The sequence below is a fragment of the Hyposmocoma kahamanoa genome, unplaced genomic scaffold (genome assembly GCF_003589595.1).
Source record: "Hyposmocoma kahamanoa isolate Upper Pololo Valley unplaced genomic scaffold, ASM358959v1 84, whole genome shotgun sequence".
Lineage (NCBI taxonomy): Eukaryota > Metazoa > Arthropoda > Insecta > Lepidoptera > Cosmopterigidae > Hyposmocoma > Hyposmocoma kahamanoa.
In genome coordinates, this window is record NW_020654229.1 from 7,092,353 (window position 1) to 7,114,766 (window position 22,414).

Consider the following 22,414-nt stretch of genomic DNA (forward strand, 5'->3'; position numbering starts at 1 on the left):
ATGTCTGTCACTCGGCTAGCGACCATTGAAAACCAGCAAACCTAATCTTGGTTGCGGTCACGCCACAGCCGCACACATGTCAGTATAGTATTATGAAACTTGTTGTTTAAATGTTTTTACGTTGTTTTTTTGTGTTATTTCGTTCTAGTTATTTTTTTTCGTGTTTTTTTTATAATGAGTGTTTAAATTGTCGCAAACGACTTACCGGAAAGCCTTTTCCGCAATGATGGCACATCTTATTGTTTGGTCTACCCCTGTGTACATTTCTTATGTGCTGATCCAGACCGACTCTGTTTTTGGATGGCTGTAGAAAAAAATGTGACAGTGGATGTCCTATAGTGAACCTAATCAATGACATAAAACAAATTAGGATTGAAAACTGTATTTAAAATAAAAATGGTTACAAAATATTCAATTTCAATGTTTAAATTTTTATTGAATTGATATTCAATTATTTTTATGTGAAATTACTCTTGCTTACAATTGTTTAGTTGGTATAGCGTCTGGCACGGTATGCTAGAAGACGTTGGTTCGGATCGAAGGATTTTTTCTGAGTGTTCGATCTTTATATTACTAACATTATGTTCACAACACATTTTTATCTTTATTTTTTTATGATATTAGGTGACGGGACGAACAAGTCGTGCGCCTGGTGGAAAGCGACATGCCTGTCCATAACAGTTGCAATGCCATTCCGAGCTATAAATCGCAAAGATCTTAGGGGTGCTGGCACTGCGCCCGTCACGCTGAGACATAACTTGACAAGTCCCATGTGCCTGTAATTTCACCGGCACCTGTATTATGTCCAATAAAGAATTATTATTATTATTACGCTCAAGATCTGCCAAAGGGCGATGGAACGCAGCATTCTGGGTTTCAAACGTATTGACCGAGTACGCAATACAATGGTGCGTTCGATGACTGGCATTGCTGATGTGGGGAGCAACACAGCCAGGCTCAAGTGGGATTGGGCGGGCCATGTTAGCCGGATGCAAACTGTGTAGTCACGAACGTCGTCACTCCTTGGGTGCCAGAGGATAGAAAGAGACGGCGTGGACCGTCGAGAAGGCGTTGGTGCGACGATCTTGATGGGTTTGAGAGAGACTGGTGGGAGATCGCCAAAAGACAGGGAGCAATGGAGGATTTTGGGGGAGACCTTTGCCCAGCAGTTGCACATAATGGGTTAATTAAAAAAAATATATATTACGCACGTTTCCGTAACAATTTTGATGTAATGTCTATAATAAATCAAAATGAAAGGTGGCAGGCGCAGTGGCAGTGCCTCAAAATCTCTACAGCTCTAAGTGACACTGCAACTGTTATGGACAGGCGTGTCGCTTACCACCAGGCGCATGACTTGTTCGTTCCGTCAATTGGTATATAAAAAAAAATATTCCCTGTGTTGTCTGAGTGTTTGTAGGCTCTCATATACGACGTACCTTCAAACAAATATGGCAGTGAAAAGATTTGTGCAAATGCTTCTCTTCAATATGATCCCGCAGCTTCGTTTTGTCTGCGAACCGGCGTTTGCAGTGGTCGCAGGTATACCTATTACGTACACAACAAAAATGTTACTTATATAATATCAGTACAGAGTACTGAAAAAACCGACCTCAAATGTTATTCATCCCCAAGTTTCCCACCCTTACAGGTGGAATATGATCTTCAAATTTTAAATAGGACCACTACTAAGGTAACCTCTTTCTAACAAAAAAAGAATCATCAAAAACGGTTCACAAATGACATACATACAAAAAAAATACAGTCGAATGGATAACCTCCTCCTTTTTTAGTCGGTAAAAAATTACATCATGTTATCATCGAGGTCTCGACATTGGTAATGAGTACAGCACTATTTTTTTTAAATCCGAGTTTCGGAGTCATTAAAATTTTTTGAAAAAAAAATATATTAATTTTATTTAACTTATATATATTTATTTCACAAAAAATTTATATTTATACATGCCTATGGTCCTCGCATGTTCTTGAATTTAGTTTCGTTTGTGAAAGTCTGGTGTCCATACTAGCATTAACCTGTGTTACAGAGCACCAGGCTCTCATCCTTACACCTCTAAGCAGATGTAAGAAAGAGATAAGCATAAGACAGGAAGACACGTATACTTAAACAATTGCAAAAGCATAAGACAAAAGGTTGCGTGTACTTAAAGAGTTACAAAATAAGCAAAATGAAAATTAACTATTGTTAAATTAGTTTTAAATACATTAGAAAACCATTGACTTACAAATAAATGGACGACGGGTCTAATACAAAAACCACGAAAAAATGTCCCAAGTCAACCTATTTAAACGTAGTGACATGTCGAGGAATATGAAAAAGCTAAAACGTTGAATTTAAATTGTAATGTCATCGCAGTACTGTCTAATTTTGCTTGCTTCGATGTCAGTCGAACAAACGAAGACTAGAGCGTGAATGACGCTCTGTATACGATTTTAACGCCCTATAAGTTCGAACACTTTTTAGCGCGGACCCGACGTCCATATAATTGTAAGTCAATGTGGAAAACGATTGTTAGTATGTTTTGTTATAAGTGTATGTATGTCTGGGACTGTATTTATATGTATTAAAAATTAAATAGAAATAGTAATGGTCCTACTGAAATTAAAAGAAAATATTCCACCTCTAAGGGTGGCAAACTAGGGGAGGAATCCACTTGCACGCGCTTTCCGGTAACCGATTTCAATAACACTTGGCAAATAGATGTAATTCCACAAAACTTTGAGTTCGGTTTTTTAGTACTCTGTACTTAGATTATTTGTATCACTTTGTGAGTTTATTATATCTGATATTTCGACTGAAGGACGTGAATCCAAGGTCACAAAATGAATTAAAAAATTTATTTACATATTCACCCCTTTTTAAGGCCTTTAATTGCCCGATGGGAGTTGCCTCTATAGAGAAACTATGAACTTACTTGAGATCAGCTGGAGTGACGTGTTTCAGACTGTTTTTTAAATGCCTCTGGTACGAAGACACTGATGAGAAACTGATGCTGCACGAAGAACAGTGCGCTGCTGGTGTTGGTTGCTTGTCCTGAAATCAGAATAGTTTATTGCGTAAGCGCCGAAACACACAATACGTGATCTTAAAAGTAAAATATAATATAATAAACTTGAAACTAGAATACAATACCTGCAACAAAAGTTAACACAGAAAATTAAATTGCATTGAAATGCTCTAGCTAAACACTGTAATATTATAATTATTAATACAAAGATCGAACACTCAGAAAAAAATCTTTCGATCCGGTCGGATTCGAACCGACGTCTTCTAGCATACCGTGTCAGGCGCTATAGCGTCGTATAACGTTCGTATATACATACATACATACATACATTATATATATATATATATATATATATATATATATATAACGACTACACTATAATAACGACTTTTGGCCGTAGCGTCATCTATGAGAAATCTATAATATTTCGTCACCCAGTTAGATAGTTAGCTACCTTTACAGCTACCAGCCCCGGCTAGAGATGTCGCTATTCATTGTACTATTTTTTTTTTGCACACACTCATAGCCCCGTACTAGGGAGACCATGTATTGCGGGTGCCACGGACGCACACACATAGACAACCACAAATTACACACAAACTCACGAGAGAAATAAGGAATTAAACCCGGGACCTCTGCGTGGCAGTCCAGCACGGTAACCGTTCGGCCATGGAGGCAGTTATTATGAGTTATATATAATAATATATATAAGTATGAGTTATGCTTTAAAAAAAGATAATGGCACACGCAACCGGGTCTTGCTCAGGCTGAAAATCTACCTGTAGCGTTGGTTTTCAGCAGGCGCGATACGAGTGAAGCACGGACTCGAGCGCAAACAAAGCAAATACATACATAATGTGTGCGTGAAACTTGGTATATACTAAAATATTTACACTAAATATATAATACGAATACATAAATAAATAATACAACATAAGTTATTAATGGATATATCGACACATCCGAAGAACAGAGTCCGTTGTGATTATATAGCGAAAAAAGAATAAGTAAGTACGTTACGAGACCAATTTCGTAATTCAAACTAAGGCCTATATAAAGGTGTTTTGAGAATTTATATATCTTATTTCGTTTCGGAAATATAAAATCGAACAACACTCGATCTGACATCCACAGCGAAGAAGAACGAACGAAATGTACTATGTCCTGAGAACAACTGGTCTTGCACATAGACCTTTGTTCTACGCATGAGTCGTATACATATGTTTATGAAGATGTAATAAATACTGTGTGAGAAATAAGTAAACATTTCGTTTCTACCATGTTACTTGTAGACGTCCGTCATCTTTCATCTATTTACCGCTAGATAGCAGCACATTGAATAAATTCTAAATATAAAATAATGACATAAATGCATTGACTTACAAATAAATGGACGACGGGTGTAATACAAAAACCACGAAAAAAATGTCCCAAGTCAACCTATTCGAAATTTAAATTGTAATGTCATCGCAGTATCGCGCTGTCAGTCGAACAAATGAAGACTAAAGCGGAGTTTGGCGCTCTGTATACGATTTTAGCGCCTTACAAGTGCGGACACTTTTTAGCGCGGACCCGACGTCCATATAATTGTAAGTCAATGCATAGATGTAATTCAATTTAACATAATACCACCATAACCCAACGGATCTCCCGTTATAATCCATCTAGTTCTCATACTAACAATCAGTCTACCTTTCATACAAACAGTCAAAGGCCTGTGGTATCGAACCAGCGTCCGTATGCCAAACTAGGGCAACTGTTCTTGTAACTGACGACTTCCGTATTCGAATGGCTTGCATGCCGGTTTTCAAGGTGTCGCCATCTCCCGGCCCGTTAATCGAACCTGGGACCTTTGCGTGGCAGTCCGGCGTGGTAACCGTTCGGCCACGGAGGTGGTTAATGAATGAGTTCGTTCAGAGAAGTACTGCCACCTTACCTATTTCTGCCGCCAAGCAGTAATGTAAGCAGTACTGCGTTCCGGTTTCGAAGGATAAGGGTGCTGGTTAAATAACAGGCACACGGGACTTGTCAACTTATGTCTCAGGGTGACGGGCGCAAGTGGCAACGCCCCTCAGATCTTTGCGATTTAAAGCTCTGAGTGGCACTGCAACTGTTATGGACAGGCGTGTAGCTTACCATCAGGCGCACGACTGGTTCGTCCCGTCGCAAGTACTTTCCTGGACAGAAACCTGGTGCTTAAATTATTATTAGATTACCTTGGCTTCATGCTTTTCGAGATGCCTTTTTAAACTGGTCCTCCATTTGAATACTTTGTCACATATCGTGCAGGGGAAGTCATTATTGTACTCGTGTACCGCTCTGGAATAACAAAACATTTTTAAAACCTATATACAAAGTTATCACGACACGCAAGACTTTTGACACCGACGACCCTGCTGTACCTGTCGCGACTATATTACTCCACCATGTCTGAGGAGATAGTAGAGTACATCAGGCCACAAGCCAAATACAACCTGAGAGTTGAGCGGTTGGAGTCCCGCCACAACGTAAATTTTAATTCTATTGTGGTGAGTGCTGACAGACTCACTATGGGCCTCATAAGAAGGCTCAAGGTCACTCAGCGGACAATTGCGAGAGCGATGCTCGGTATTTCCCTACGTGATAGAATCAGAAACGAGGAAATCCGTAGGAGAACTAAGGCAACCGACATAGCTCGAAGAATTGCTCAGCTGAAGTGGCAGTGCTAGGAGCATAGCTAGGAGAACCGATGGTCGTTGGGGCGGATAGGTTCTTCAATGGCGACCGATCGTCGTGGAGATCGTTGGGGGAGGCCTATGCCCAGCAGTGGGCGTCGTATGGCTGAATGATGAGAGTGCCGATTGAACATCTGTCGGCCTTCAAGAAGGAAGAGTTTTGGCCGAAGGGTGTCATATATCGGCGGTTCCGCGGCCGATTACCTGACACCAGATTGCGCCACACGTTGCCAACAAGTGCAATACGTGTAGATTAGTTGTTTATTTTATTGTCATATTATATTGTATGTATGTTAGTCCTTAAGGTATATATTACATGGGTCATGTGGCCTGGAATAAATGTATAAATAAATAAATAAAAAAAATAATTTGCTGCCGAGGGAAACACACAACTTTTCACCTCACTATAGCAAGGAAAATCGTAGACGAAAGAAAAACATTTTAAGTATAACAAATCAGTTTTAATAAAATAAACAGCGTTGATACTGTCCAGGGGGTGCCACCGCATTTGAAAAAAATGAATTATCTATAAACCACACGACATAATATACATTTTTGTTCCTTGTGATTTTTTGTGTTAAGTTAACATAAAAAAATACGTGTTCTCAATTATTTTTTGTAGTGGCACCACTTGAAAATAGAGAGCGAGAGAAGCGTTGAAATATTTTTTTTTTTTTGGGCGAAAAAAGTTTGGGAACCTACGAAAATGAAAATGTTTATATTTGCTTTTTAAGTTGTTTTTACACAAGGTTGGGACTTCCTAGTAGGTGTCATCCACCTGTGACAGGAAGTCCCGCTCTTCCATTATCTTTTAGTTGCATGAAACAAACTCGATTTAATTTAATAATGTTCTAATGTACAAAACTAATTTTCAAAGTTAACAAAGATGATGCGATATGCTAAGCTTAACCAATATACAAAAAATATTGTGAATGATAAATGTAAATGTAAACTAACATATACTTCACGCCTTTTCCCATAGGGGTAGGCAGATACAACAGTCTTCCACTTGCTACGGTCCTGACACACACCTTTCGCCTCATCAACACGCATCAATGCTTTCATACACGCTCGTCGGTTAAGGGTAGGTACTCTTGACCCGGCCCTTCTTTAGGATGGCCTCAATTTGGTCATGATAAGTTCGCCTCGGTTGGCCCGTACCAACTTGCCCGCTCACACTCGCCTTATAAATCTGTTTCGTCAATGTTCTTTCATTCATTCTCTCTGCAGGTCCGAACCATCTCAGCATCCCTTTATCTTTGTCACCTATATCTTCCTCCACGCCACAACGCTCTCTTATCACACTGTTCCGTAATTTATCCACCCGTGTCACTCCAGCCATACTCCTTAAAGCTCTCATTTCTACTACATTAATTCTACTTTCATGCTTCTTCTGCCAAACCCAACATTCACTACCAAAACTTTGCCTAACGTGCCTTTTTAGACACTTTCTGGCTGCCCCTGAAGGAATGCATGACACCATTCATGCCAGTCACCTGATTCTGTAAACGAAACTGAAATGTAAACAAAACTCAAATAAATTATAATAAATGTCGTAAATGACAAACGTATACAAATGCTTATTTACCAATATTTAATGCCGTAGAATTTATTGCAGATTCCTCTCGGAAGAACCTGCCCCGCGAATGAATAGTAGAGATTAATGAATATGACGAAGTGTAATTTGCTTCTATAGAGGAACCAAAGTATATAATAGTATATAATATAATAAATGTACATAACAGCAAAAGTAAGAAATGATATAGACAATTCAAGTATTCTTTATCCAGCACCCCTTGGACAGCGTGAACACCCCACAATTGCTTTCGAAGCCTCTCTCTAGGACTCTTCAGCGCGCACTGGGGGGCAGTAGGGACCATTTTGGGAAAATATGGTCTGGCAGATTATTATTACTTACAATCGATGATTCATGAGTCCAGCTCGATGGCTAAAGGTCTTATCACACTCTGGACACTGTACTCTTGCTTTGTGCGTGTCCTTGTGGTAGCGGTGGCTGTCTATTGAACTGAAAATTGTGGAAAATCATGGTTGGGTTTTATCTTGGACCATACATAAAACGTTTAAAAATTATAGTGATATCACAGACACTCTCCGCCCCTCCCTAGCTTTAGATACCGCACCACGCCCCGCACATTGACGGAACGGCAACAAGGCTGTCGGCGAGCCGTTATCGCGCTAAGACGGCTTTGATATTTGAATATAGTTTTCATTTATTCATTACGAAACTTGTACGTTAATATAAAACATCATTTTACGTTACTATTTATAATGGTCGTGAATTGTGCTCTGTACGGCTGTCTGTCATCATCTAAACGGGATAAAGAGAAGAGTTTTTTTCGTTTTCCGAAAGATGAAACGAGTTAAGTAAAAAAAGTCTGAGACTCATTCAGTTATTGTTTTCTTCATTTATTTAATGCAGAGTAATATATAATACAGATTTATTATATCAATATAATGAGACGCCATAACTTCGTGAGCTAGTAGACAAGGGTTCTCGAATTTTCAATTTGTATTGCCGATAAATATTACGTAGTGAATATACCTAATTATTAACTAAGTAATGATAAACTTGGACACGTAATTTCAAATACCTTGGTTACCTTATTTAAAAGTACCTGTCCAAAATATAACATTTTAAGTGCTTTTAATATATTTTTAAATAAATCTTCAATATTATTCTAGTTAGTGAATTAATGAAAAACATAATATTACATCGATATAAACACCTAATGAACATGTGTAATTATTAGGATTCTATTAACAGAATTATAGGTAATACATTTGCGTTAGAATTTTCGCTATGTTGCCACTCTGACCACGTAACGTAATAAATAGAAAGTGATGGGTAACCCTGCCACTTCACACACACATTCTCGCGTGTGCAGATAGCGGCTTACTGTATGTAGTAGTAGTAGGTAAATAACTTTCGACTGTTGTATGGAGTGTCCAGAGTGTGTCACAATATTACAAACTGTGGTAATAAATAGTAATAATAAATAAAATATTCGTTATTCCCAGTCGTCACCACTGGCTTTGTTCCTACTGGCGACAAATCTTAACAATAAAACTGAAACTTAATAAGATATACTGAGACTAATTAGATTTAAGTAGGAAAGGAATAAGGAATAATAACGCACACACTCAACATAGCCCCGCACTAGGGAAACCCTGTGTCGCGGGTGCCATGGACACACACATAGACAACCACAAATTACACCCAAACTCACGAGAGAAATAAATGTAGGCCATACACATATTTCTCCCGGCCTGGGAATCGAACCCAGGACCTCTGCATGGCAGTCCGGCATGGTAACCGTTCGGCCACGGAGGCAGTTAATATAAATATATAAATAAGGAATAGAGCTACTTGTGAAGGAGTGCGTGTAAGGAAGTACTAACACTTGACCTATTTCTGCCGCCAAGCAGTAATGCTTATTATATCATATGGTGGAGCAAGTCGTACGCCTGGTGGTAAGCGACACGTCTGTCCATAACAGTTGCAGTGCCACTCAGAGACACTGCAACTGCGCCTGTCACCCTAAGACCTAAGTTGACAAATCCATTAATTTCAGCAGCAACTTTACCCTCCAAAACTGGAACACAGTACTGCTAACATTACTGCTTGGCACCAGAAATAGGCAAAGTGGCAGTACAGTATAATGAACAGCTGATAGCGCCTACAAATTATTATACGTGTGGCGCACTATAAGTTTCCGGAATGAATAAGAAAAAATACAATAAATGGTCAGAAATGAATTTATTGTTTCTCAAAATATTCTCCGTCAGCGTCAATGCACTTTTTCATACGAATAAACCAATTTTGAAAACATTTTTGCCGCTCCTCCGCGACAATCTCTGAAACATATTTTTCATACTCTTCGACAGCCTCTTCAGGTGATGAAAATCGTAGACCGCGTAACTGGTTCTTAATTTTTGGAAATAAATAAAAGTCACAAGGTGCTAGGTCGGGACTTTACGAGGGATGGCTCATAAGGTCAACGTTGTTCACCTTCAAAAATTCATTTGTCTGTCTGGCCGTCTGAGAACTGGCATTATCGTGGTGCAAGATGATATGCCGTTTACGGTTATTTTTGCGGAGTTTGTCAATAACTTCCGGTAAACAAACGGTCGTGTAGCAATCACTATTCACTGTACAACGATTCTCCAAAGCAACAGTGGCCACGTGTCCAGTTTTATTAAAAAAAAGAAGCAATCATCCGCTTAGAGGCACTTTGCACGCGCGCCACTTTGGTTGGTTTCGGCTCATCTCGAAAGACCCATACGCTCGATTGCTGCTTTTTTTTTTGGGATCATAACTATAAATCCATTTTCGTCACCTGTTACTATGTCCCACACCAAATTTGACGCCCCTTTGTTGAATCCGGTAAGCATGGCATTGCACCAAGTGACGCGATCCGTTATTACTTTAAAATATTGTTTATGTAAGTGGCCAGTTCCGGAAACTTATAGTGCGCCCTATGTAGTCTGTTCCAAACCAACTTCAACAAAAAGTAAACAAAACTTGTTGTTTGATTAAAATTCTAAAGCAATCACTCAATAAATATACTTAATGTACACTCTGCTCACCGGTACGGTGCAGCAAGCGAATGGTAGAGGGTGAGGACTGAAAAACAGCAATGCTGAGTCCTTAACCATTTTGTCCACATTGCATACTCTTATTTCTTATTGGGCTGATCTTGTTATTACAATTTTATGTGTTTTGTGGAGAAATAAATGCCTTTTTATTTTTTATTTTATTTAAATCGAATAAGTAACAGTCTCACGTATATTTCGAAGATTTCGACTTGATATCTCATCCCTTTTTCCAACAATATTTATTTGAATAGCAACGTAAAATTGTATTTGAAAAATGTAGTCCAACAGTGAGGTTGCATAGTTCTGAACGAAAAAAAAAAACATTTGGTTCATTCAATTAAAGTTTTTGTACTCTATTAGTAAATCGAATATTTCAATCGCAATCGAACGAGTATCTAAGTTTAAGGATTTAAAGGAGGACTTAAAATTAAGATTTCGGAAATTTTAAATATGCTTAATAGGTTATGTAGGGAAAACCGCTAGTATGACTCAATTGAACAAATCGATTCATTCAATTAATTAATCGATTTGTAGTTGGCATTACAAATGGCCATCACTAAACCGTCTATGGTCGGGTTAGTGATTTGTTTGTTTACTTACATTTTGTTGAAAATGGATTGAAACGAAGTATAGGCTAGTAACTTACTTGGAGTTGTACCCGCAAATATTGCAAGTATACTGTTTAAGCGTAATCTCATGTGTGCTGTAATAATGCTGCTGCATCACCCTGAAGTCCATTGTGCGTTTATGGCAGATACTGCATTCGTACCTAGTAGATAATGTTGCTTTTAAATTAACAGTCCTGTGGCCGTAGCATGGCATACAATGTGTGATAAACCTCTCCGTGAGATATTTATTTCAGTTAATAAAGCGATGTTGCCATTATTAAATTTTTTTATTGCGAATACTGAATCGGTAAGATACCTCACTTGAGTCATTCGTTCTTTCGTTTATTTGGTATCTACGTCGTTTAATCATCGCCGCGAAAATGATGAAACAAAAAATTCGCTGGGTTTTTGTAGTTTCATTTCATTATTGAAATCATGTATTGAAAAAATTTTGTTTTTTCCAACAATGTGAACGAACTAACATTGTGGGGTTTTTATAGGGCCCGTGATCATGACTGGCTCATTCAGTCTCATATAAGCTCTAACGCAGATGCGATATTCTGTACAACATATTATGTTTCATTCCTATATTTCTACTGCACATCTATTTTACATCTTGTATATTATGTAGTGTGTGTAAAATAGTTCGCTTACCTTCTCGTATGCCTTTTGTAATGCGACGTGAAAGACTCGTAGGTTGCGATAATCGTCTTGCATATTGGACAGATGTATTCACCAGAATTCTGAAATTGTAAACACATTTAATGGTCCCAGACTGGGCGCCAAAATTACAAAAATTGAGTACTTGTTAATTATAAAGCGACGAGAATAAAAAATAACTTTTAAAGATTCTGACAAGCTATGAAATAACGTACGAAATAAATTTACACATCATATAGTGGTGTTGAAGCAACCGTTTATGTGGATAATGACTCCATCGTTTTGGAAAACGATTCCCCCAACGTCAGGGTTGGAAGACCGGCTATACGCCGGGGTGACCCGGAGCATGGCCTTATACGGGGCTCCCATAGGGAGTGGAGCCTTATCAGTGGCGACGAAATCTCTGCTCAGGAGGCCCCAGGGGGCCCTGCGAATGTGCAGGGCGTACATGACGGTGGTCTGCGCTGCCGCATGCGTCCTCGCCGGTACTCTGCCGTGGGACCTCGAAGGGCTTGGTGGATCCCCCCCATGGAGCTCGTACCATAGGGGCGATCCGTCCTGTCCTCGTAGAGTGAGTGAGCCGGTCCCACGGGCCACTGTCGTACCACCTTGTGCAGGTGCTAACCGGGCACGGCTGCTTCGGTCACTACCTGCACAAGGTGGCGAGGCGACCGTCCCCGTCGTGCCACGAGTGCGGTGCTGCGGATGACACCGCGCAGCACACTCTAGACGTGTGCAGCCGGTGGGATGAGCAGTGCCGTACTCTGATGGGGACTATAGGGCAGACCTTTCGCCGGCGGGCGTGCTTGGAGGTGGTGGCCTCCTTTTGCGGAGAGGTTATGTCACAAAAGGAAGCTGCGGAGCGGATGCGCGAGAACGCGGCGGACGCGGACCCGCTTCGGCGCAGACGTACGGGGAGAAGGCGAAGGCAGTTCGCTGCTCGCCTGATCCCCTAGTGAGGCCAGCGGACTCTGGACAGGGACTCCGGAGCCTGCATTGCACGGAGTCACTCGTCTGGAAGACGGGTCGGAGGACAATCGAACCGCCCTTCCGTTGGCACGGGAGCCTTGGCGCAAGCTAGGGCGGCCGGGCGGCGTCGTGGTGAATGTTCATCGACCCCACGGCGCCGACTCAACCGGCGAGAGATAAACCTGAGGGGTTTTAGTGGGGTAGGCCCTCAAGTCTGAAGGGAGAGTCTCCACGTAACCCCAGAGTCTCCCTGGGCTCTGGGGTATCTATAAAGATTTCCCCCATCAAACAAAAAGAGTTTGAAAACTCAGTGCAATGGTGAGACAAATTGCCGGTTATTAGAACAATTTAGCGGTTATTAGACAAATTGACGGTTATTGAATGGATTTTGCGTTGGGCCGAATAAGTCTTTGCTTATATAGATTTTAAGACTTCCGTGGTTAGTCACTAAATGATTATCACTAGTATCAGGTTTCTTACCATGGTATGACTTCTTTTTATTTTCCCGATATTTCGGAACGGTTGCACGGTTAAAATATCGGGAAAATAAAAAGAAGTCATACCGTGGTAAGAAACCTGATATTAGTGATAATCATTAAGTCTTTGCTTAGTATCTAGTTGGAACAGAATATTGTGGAATGAGTGTAGTTGAGATAAAGCAATTGCTTGCTGATTACAGTTTTATGTTATTAAGTTTTCGAAATTTGTATATAGTGGACATTAGTGGGCGTTGGCCAGAAAATAATCGATGATTTTTACATTCTATATCAGTTACGGATATAGAATGCAAATCAACACATTGTGTAATTCAGGACATTGTTTGTTGTTATCAATAATGGACACTGGAAGTGGTAAGATCAAAAACTTACCGCGGAATGTTTCGCTATAATATGCGCTTTGTAAGATCTGCTATAGTTAAATCCCATAATGCACGTTTCACACTTGTACTCGGCTCTGATATAGCTCTCCTTAGCAGCTTCCTTTGCTCTCTCTGACAGCATCTCTTCGTACGATAGCTCCAATATTATAATTTTTTTATCATTAGTATTTGTCCGTTTCTGTATCTGCTTCTGTACCTGAAAAATATTAATTCTCTGATTAGTTGCGCCAAGCAGTAACACCCTAGTGGAAAGACTGTTTGCCTTCCATGTAGGTGGACAACCAGAGCCTAGCTGTGGGATACATCAAAATTAAAAAGATTTGTTTTCTATCGTGAAATTATTCTATTTATCGTAATTGATTCAACACTTTGACTTTTGTGTAGAATCAACCAAAGCCAGGTTGTATCCACAAAAGCTACTTCTAAAACGACTTCAGGGCTTCTATGGTCGTCGATTCTTCGAGTTTAAGAGTGACTCAAAAAGCAAATCCGCTATGTCTCGTAAGTGTATGTGTGAGAAAAAGACAGTGTGTGGAAAAGAAAGACAGAAAAACAGTGTGTATGGTGTGTAGGAGAGAGAGAGAATTTCCTGACGTTAGAAAAAACAATAAAGACACAAAAAAAAAGAAGGCGGTTTCATGTGCGTAAGCGTGTGAGAGTGTGAGTGAGAGAGAGTGAATGTGCATATGTGTGCATGTGTTACCAGACAGCTATTTAGTGTAAACTAACTCCACAGATAATATACAAAAACTAACCTTATTTTCAGTCTTCAAACTCTTAACAATTTTCTTAGTTCTTTTCATTTTATTCTCAATTGGTTTCTTTCGTTTTTTCTTCTCCTTTTTGTTTATTAATGATTGTATTTCTGTCTCTATCTCTCTTGTAGACATCTCTGTTTGATCGTCGTCGGAGTGTGCCGCGTTTACAGCTGAAAAATCAATCTTCATTATTACAGTTACTATTAAATTCTAGCTCGAAGCGATGGTAACTGGATAGACAACTTATACTTAACCTGATAAATAAGGGCCAAAATGGAAATAGTCAGTCACAGTCACAACAAATTTGATACTAGAAACATTTATTTCACATTATCTTTGACGGCCGACTACATAGTGGGCGTAATTTGAGAAACTTTTGTAAATTGGTCCTGGGGGTCTACTCGAGATTAAGTAACGGTACGAACAAGTCGTCAGCCTGGCGGTAACCATAACAGTTGCAGTGCCATTTAGAGTTTTAAAACGTAAAGATCTGAGGGGCACTGCCACTGCGCCTGTCACCCTGAACTATTTAAAATTTTATGAAAACTGGCAACCCTACAAATGTCATTTTACTCATCTTCAAATAAGACTGGCTTCAGTCCTGCAAGGTTGTTAGCATTTAAAAAATAACCTTGTATATTATGGGCTCTTCAACACTCGCAATATCTTACCGGAATTATCAGCATCCCATTCATCTTTCAACTCCTCCTTCACAAACACTGACTGTACTTCAGGTTTCGCATCTTCAATATTAACTTCAAAACTTTTGCGTTTAATTTGTCGCCCTTCAACCTTCTGAACTTCATTATCTATATGAATTTCATATTTTTGTGGTTGTTCATATTCAGGTATTATCTCAATTGGTTCATTACGGTGCAATTTAAGACGAGGCGGACGTGTGATATCCGTTAGGAGGCATTCGTGTAGATTCTGTAACAGATATACTTGTTAATTAAATTTTTATTGAATTGATATTCAATTATTTTTTGTGAAATTACTCCACTAGTTTGTTATAATCATTAATACAAAGATCCAACACTCAGAAAAAATTCCTTCGATCCGGTCGGATTCGAACCGACGTCTTCTTGCATACCGTGCCAGACGCCATACCAACTAAGCCACTCTCAACTATATATTAATATCAATTCAATAAAAATTTAATTAATACAGTGAATAGCGACATCTCTCGCCAGGACTGGTAGCTGTAAAGGTACCTAGCTGGGTGATAAATCTGTCAAAGATTTCTCATAGATGGCGCTACGACTAAAAAGTCGTTGAAAAACCAAGTACAAAGACACGACGGTCCGTTGGTTCGTACCGTGGCTTAGTTGGTATAGCGTCTGGCACGGTATGCAAGAAGACGTCGGTTCGAATCCGACCGGATCGAAGGAATTTTTTCTGAGTGTTTTTTCTGAGTGTTGGATCTTTGTATTAATAATTATAACAGATATACTTGTTTTTTGGGAAAAACAATATGTCAACCACGCTGGGCCAATGATAGTTCACACGTTTTCACTGGCATTGCAACATATCGACCTTACTTACTCAAACTCGTATCTTATAAAGAGTGATTATTCAGCAGACGGCAAAACTTTCTATTTACTTTGAATTTCTTACCAAGGGTGAAAATTTGGATGCATTACTTTAGGAATAGGGATAAGCCAGCATGTGAATATGAAGGGAATGTGTTGTGAAATCAGGCTGCAAAATTTGCATATACAATCCATTTTTTGCATGTCAGTAACTTTGTGCTTTAAGATACGAGTTTGAGAAAGTAAAGTGAATAATTTCAAATAATTTCACAAATAAATTTTGCATTCAAAAGCAGATTTACTTTTGAATTACCTCACTAGTGTACGTCTGTAGTATCCTGTAAGAGTCTTTGACCTGTTCTCTGAAGGATACAGCTTTGTTCAGCAATGCTGAGCACTCCCAGCAGATGCTCGGGCAAGATTGGAGAATGTTGCATAACTGAAAAAGGACAAAAATATAGCATATCATTTATGCACCACAGCTCCAACTATATATGTTTAGCGGCTAAGCAAAGAATTGTATAGCAATATTGCTAACTAGACAAAAGCAAAAGTCGCTAAATATTAAAAACAAACTAAAAGAATATTTTTTTTTTCATATTTAATATATTTTTTCTTTTTTTATAATATCAAATGCTTGACACTGTACTTTGGACCATTCTTATCGTAAGTGGCATAAGAGTTGGATTTAAATCTTAAGTGTCAAGCTTGACGTGCTCTTGACCCTGTTTAGCGAAGAATACATATTAAGATTTTTTTTCAAGTTTTTTATTTTTTTTATAATATCAAGTGAAGGGACGAACAAATCGTACGCCTGAAGGTAAGCTACACGCTTGTCCATAACAGTTGATAAGATTTCATTTTTTAACATCTAGTTTTTATTGTCTCTATTGAAAACAGCTGCAAAACTAAAGGACACGTATTTTTTTTATTTTGTCTAATTTTTAGTTTAAGTATTTTATTTTTATTTTTGAAAAGTTGCTTGTTCCAAAACGTCGTAAGTACCCCTGAAGGACACCTGGAAGTGTCTGTCGTAGTCTAAAGCTCTTTAAAAAAATCAGTGACAGAAATATCTTACTGATTGATGTTTGATTTTTGTTTGTGGAGGAGCGTGTGCGATTATCAGGATTGTTTACTTGCGATTCTTGTGAAAATAAGAAAATTGCGGATGGATTTTTCGTGGCAGATAGCCGAAATCTACCAAAAGTAGATTTATTGATGCTGTTGCAGTACATGCGAGAAAACGACAAGTATAAAATTGCAGAAATTCGCGAAGCCAAAATGCTGGTTTCGTCTAGGGATTCGTATGCAGAATTCTCTATTGGATTTGTATAATTAAAACGAGACAATGCAATTTGTACCGTAAAGTGCGCCGTTTAACCAGAGCACAGAATCCTGTGTAAACCATAGACTGTAGTTGCAAGCATAAATGAGTCTGAATAAATAATAATAGACTCCAAATGCGAAGATTCTGCGGCTGCTGCTGGTGGATATAAGCATTCTATATGTTTTTTTATGTGGCTTATTAAACGTATGGAGGAGCCGGCTGTGACCAGTTGCATGTTATTGGTCGCGCCCAAAACCATCTGAAGCAGCCATGAAAGACAAGTTTGTTCTGTCCAAGGAAATGGGACTCAAGAGGCCTAGGCAAATTCCTATGTCTTCAAATGCAAAAAAAGAAAAATAAATGACTATTTAATGACAAATTATAAGGCGAAAAAAATAACGCCGGATACATATAGCCTATTTAACTTAATTTTAGAGAATAACTTACCCCTCAGAGGGATTAAGCTTTGAGAATATTAAACATTTTACTGAAGAAAAATTAACACCACAAGTAAAAAAAGAAATACAAGAAAGTACTTGATAGATGTTATGATCGATGTTAACCAGTTTCATTCACACAGTTGCATCCACACACAAACAAACAATTGTCTACTCATTCATCCTCACACCATCCTCATCATACCACACACACCATTAACATAACCGAGCCAGTTACACATACAAACGTACATACATACCAACCCAAATAGATATCTCATACACATATCAGATAATCTCAGCCAGACTACTGCCGATGAATTTAGCAATGAACGGGAAAACAACATAGTTTGTTACTTTGTATTAAAACATGTTTTGTATGAATTTTTATTTGTAATAAATAAAAAAAGAAGCTTTAAAAGACGTTAGTTTTGTACATAAAATGAGGAGGTTTGTAACGCACTGCTGGCACCGCTTAAGTAGATTCTAATGTAGCCTCCACACATCTTGCTTAGCGAGTTCAAAGTTCAAAATTCAAAAGAAAAAGAAATTGTGGAAAAAAATATGGTTTTATGAAAAAAATATCTTATAGCTTTTTTGTGATCTTTTAAATGTTTATCACACAAGAGGTTTTTGATAACTGGTAAACGGGTCAAATTAAGATGAGCAGCACTGCTCGCTTCAGCAAGTAAGCAGAGAGAGAGAGACAGAGAGAATGGTGATGGAATGAAACAAAATGGAAATGACAAGGCAAAGGAGTTAAAGAACATTTCAAAATTTGAAAACAATTGGCCAGGAACCAGAGAAAAGGTGATAAAAAAGGTGGAATGACAAAGTAAGGAGATCACATTGTCACAAAATGGTACAAATGGCAAACAATGCCACTGGGCATTTCCTACTAGCTGGTATATATTCATATACTTAATTATTCCTTACAATATTCTAATGATGGTTTTAATCGCATGTAGAGTAAATTTTACTTTCAGCGATGATACAATCTTGAATTTCACATATATTGAATTACAACACTATTGTAATAGTGTGCGATATATAAAAAAAATCAACTCATATCTTACAATACTCATCTTAAGGTTCATTTTATACGCAAGAACTTATTGGTCCTAATGCAGACAACAGAAATGAAAAATGTATCATTAAGTAACGAACTCACAGTCAGGTAAGATAAAATCATAGAATTTTTTGAAAGTGGAACCTAAGTTGGGAACCCTGATGTTTGTATCGAGTTTGTATAGTAGAAAAACAATATGTACGTAATTACTATTAACTTACTGGAATTTCATTAAGAGTGTCTAAATAAAACTGCTGGATTTTCTGGTCCGTGATCTTGTGCAAGGTCCGGCCGACACATAAACATGACACACACAGCAATTTGTCCACTATTTCCTCCTTCACAATATCCATTTTTATTGAAAAAACTGTCGCCTTTACACAGAAGATATTATTACATTCCTCGTGTGTTTTGACTTATAAAATATTACTTTTATGCGTTGATAAGATCATATTTGAGATTTATTAGTAGTTTAACACTAAAATATGTAAAAATCTTGCAAAATAGAGGTATAAAACTGACGAAACGAACAGGTTTAAATTATTATATTGAAAAAGTCATAACATTATGGTTATTTAGCAAAATATTGCACTTAATTCGAGTCCCGCGAAAAAACTTTATTTAAATTAGCTTTGTTAAGTTAGAAACGTATGCTTATTATTAAGAATTTTTTTATAAAACACCCAGCAAAACAAACGCCATATTTGTTTATTTGTTTTTTTTTCTTAGACTTCGAGCACGACCTCGAGTGATGTTCAAAGCGATTGACGAATATATTCTCCGGTTGAAACTTTACGTTCCATGTCTATGATTAGATAAAGTAGCCCATTAATTAGGGAACATGTTAATTTATATTTTAACAATTATTTGCAATAAATAAAATGCTTAGTTCATTCGTTTCTACTGCCGTACAATAAAATTTGGATCAATACGTGGCATTACAGCGCTTGAAATTGTGTATTTTACGTACAAAATAAAAGCTTCATTTGGACGCAGTAGCTGCCACATGCGGGTAATGTAACATGGTTTCTTATTTTTAATTCTTCTTAACACTAAATCTTTCTAGAAGTTTTAACTAAAATATTCTTGCTTAAACTAAAACCTCCCAGCACGCATTGTCACATACTTCGAATTTCACCTGACGTATTGACGTACATAAAAAAGATCAATTTTATTCTATGTGTCAAATTAAACGGCGACAAAACATATAGCATTGGTTAAAATGGTTCGCCAATGAATGGGCGGGGCTCAGTTCAATTACTGATATTTTACCTTCCATAAAACGTACGGCAAATAGTAAACATAATTTTTCCATATTTCTTCATAATTTACAGGAAAATTATATTATAATTGGACAAACAAGGAGTATATGTCTGTGCACATGTTAGCCGACATGTTTCGTGTATTGACCGACTTGTTCGTAAATTAATAGTATACTTTATTTGTTCGGGCCATCCGCATCCGCGTGTAACTGACATTTGCATATTCATTTTTTGTAATGTAGCAACACCGGGTAAAGCAGCCATTTTGTGGTGTCGTAGGTGTGTTGAATAATCCTTCATCAATTTTCGGCTATTTTACATGGAAGTATTACTTTTTGTTGTGATTCAAAAGTTATCCGAAATTTAATACTTACAAAAAGTTGATTTTAAAAAGATTTATTCGATAATATGGATGCCGGCGTAGAGTTAAATATAGATAATAGTTACAGAACTGTTTGTAGTACGTGTTTGAGTGGTGACCGTAATTTATTTCTACTTAATGCTGTTCCACAAATTTATCACGTATTTCGTTTACTTATGTACGATTTTGCCGGTGATCGCGTGAGTATATATTTTTTCTGCTTTGTATATTATATTTGCTTTAAATAAGTTGTTTTACAAATTGTAAAAACGTGTTGTGGATTTTTATTTTAACATATTTCTACGTTTGGTTTCTACAGTTAGGCGTACGCTTATCTTGGAAAACATGCAGTGTTTTAGGCGCTTAATAGGCACTATTCAATATATCGCTTAATGATAAACTGTCGATGTAGCATATTCTGGAACGTCATATTTTCGAAATAGGTGCCTTATTTTCGAAATATCATATTCTCGAATTGCCATATTCTCGAAAAGCCATATTCTCGACATGCCATTTTCTCGACATGCCATGTTCTCGACATGCCATGTTCTCGGCATGCCATATTCTCGACATGCCATATTCTCGACATGCCATATTCTCGACATGCCATATTCTCGACATGCCATATCCTCGAAATGCCATATTCTTGAAACGCTATAGTATCGAAATTCTTGTTACGGAAAACTTCTGGAATGAAAGACCGTCTGCATTTTTTTATGGAGATTTGCCCCATCTAAAATGCTGACGTTCTTTTTATAAATACTCTTAGAGCACCTTCAAATTAGACGCTTTTAGAAGCACTGCAGAGACCTGACTGTGGCGCGGCAGCCGCGCATTTGCAGTGCTTAAGTAATTTTTATTTCACTTATAATTACTGCAAAAGTGGTGCGTGCGTGTCATGACAGTAGCACTGAAAGGACTTTGAAACTTCTAAATATTGTATAAAAATCAGTAGTGGTGTCCCTGCAGTGCATCTAATAACCCCAAATCTACTGGCAGAAACTTGTACATTCTTACCCTTAAACACTAAAGTATTTTGTTGTGTATACCACAATAATATGAAATATATTAACAAGTTTCAATTTATTTCTTTCTTTTTTTTTTAATTTTAATTTTCAGTTTGGTGAAACAATAGACATGGAGATTCTTGTGTGCTGGGAATGCCTGGCCCTCCTCAAAAAGTTTTGTCGGTTTAAACGGCAGGTGCACAGTGCGCAGGAACACTTGAGGGTATTAGCATTGAGTCGGGCTCAAGAGGTAATAATATATAGTGTAAATATATATAATAAAATCGATAAAATTTAAAATACAAAGTAAAATTGTAATATCGAGTTCTTAGGTTTTCGCGATTGTTACACATAGGAAATGAAGCTATTTTTCCGGATTTCAATTGCGTATATTTGTTTTTTCAAACAAACCGACGTTTCGGGCCCTTTACAGGTACCATGGTCACGGTTGACTGATCATGGGACCTGTAAAGGGCCCGAAACTACATTATATTATTTTTACCGCCCATGATATATATTATTATATAAAGATAAAAATATATAAACATATATTATATTATTTTTATCGCCCATGGTACATACATTGTTTTTCATCACATTTGCAAGGAAATAACAAGGGCGACTTTGTTTGCATGCCATGACAGTGTTTACAGGCAAGTGTGATGACAAATATATTAATTGCTAGCATTAATATACTATATTAAAGATGCTTCCTTGGTGTTGGTACCGAAGTCTACAATGTCTTTCTATTAGATGGACTCTCTGTTTGTTGCTTTTACAAGAATTCACAAATATAAAACTATCTTGTTCCAGACGGTAGACCACACATACATGTCTCAATCACTGTCATGCCTCGAGGTGGCCTCTAAAGCAGACTATGATAAGATATACTTTGACTATACAGCCCCTGAACAGGAATGGACTTCACAATACATAAGCATCCATCCCACAACAGCTCATGATGTGAAGAATGAGCAGTATGATGTCGCACATGCTGTAATAAGAGATAATGTGCAGCTAGATATTGATGATCAACATATTTTGGAAGGTAAACCTGATGGTGGCTCAAACCAAAATTGTTTGTTTTTACTTTTTATTCATTTTATAATTACAAATTACATTTCGCACATAAATTCCGAGAAACCTATTTATTTACTTATTTAGTAGCAGTAGAGCTCCTTGTGAAA

At 37.9% G+C, this 22,414-nt stretch overlaps 2 protein-coding genes across 2 annotated transcripts in view; one reads left to right on the forward strand and one right to left on the reverse strand.

The window, feature by feature from the left end:
- Positions 1 to 169: 169 nt before the first annotated feature.
- LOC113234447 (zinc finger protein 583-like) lies at positions 170 to 18,950 on the reverse strand. Its single transcript, XM_026469757.1, has 12 exons — positions 18,819 to 18,950; positions 16,078 to 16,203; positions 14,904 to 15,162; positions 14,230 to 14,402; positions 13,464 to 13,670; positions 11,620 to 11,708; positions 11,004 to 11,126; positions 7,659 to 7,766; positions 5,243 to 5,345; positions 2,934 to 3,052; positions 1,440 to 1,548; positions 170 to 304 (listed from the first exon to the last, which is right to left on the reverse strand). Exons 1-12 carry the CDS (start codon positions 18,948 to 18,950, stop codon positions 170 to 172), a joined length of 1,683 nt encoding a protein of 560 aa, XP_026325542.1.
- Positions 18,951 to 20,121: 1,171 nt separating this feature from the next.
- Positions 20,122 to 22,414, forward strand: part of LOC113234448 (zinc finger protein 93-like) — a 33,210-nt gene continuing 30,917 nt past the window's right edge. The window contains exons 1-3 of the mRNA XM_026469758.1: positions 20,122 to 20,420; positions 21,340 to 21,477; positions 22,041 to 22,275. Of these exons, the coding sequence (XP_026325543.1) occupies positions 20,268 to 20,420; positions 21,340 to 21,477; positions 22,041 to 22,275 (526 nt within the window). The 5' untranslated portion in view covers positions 20,122 to 20,267. The remainder of the gene's footprint in view (positions 20,421 to 21,339; positions 21,478 to 22,040; positions 22,276 to 22,414) is intronic.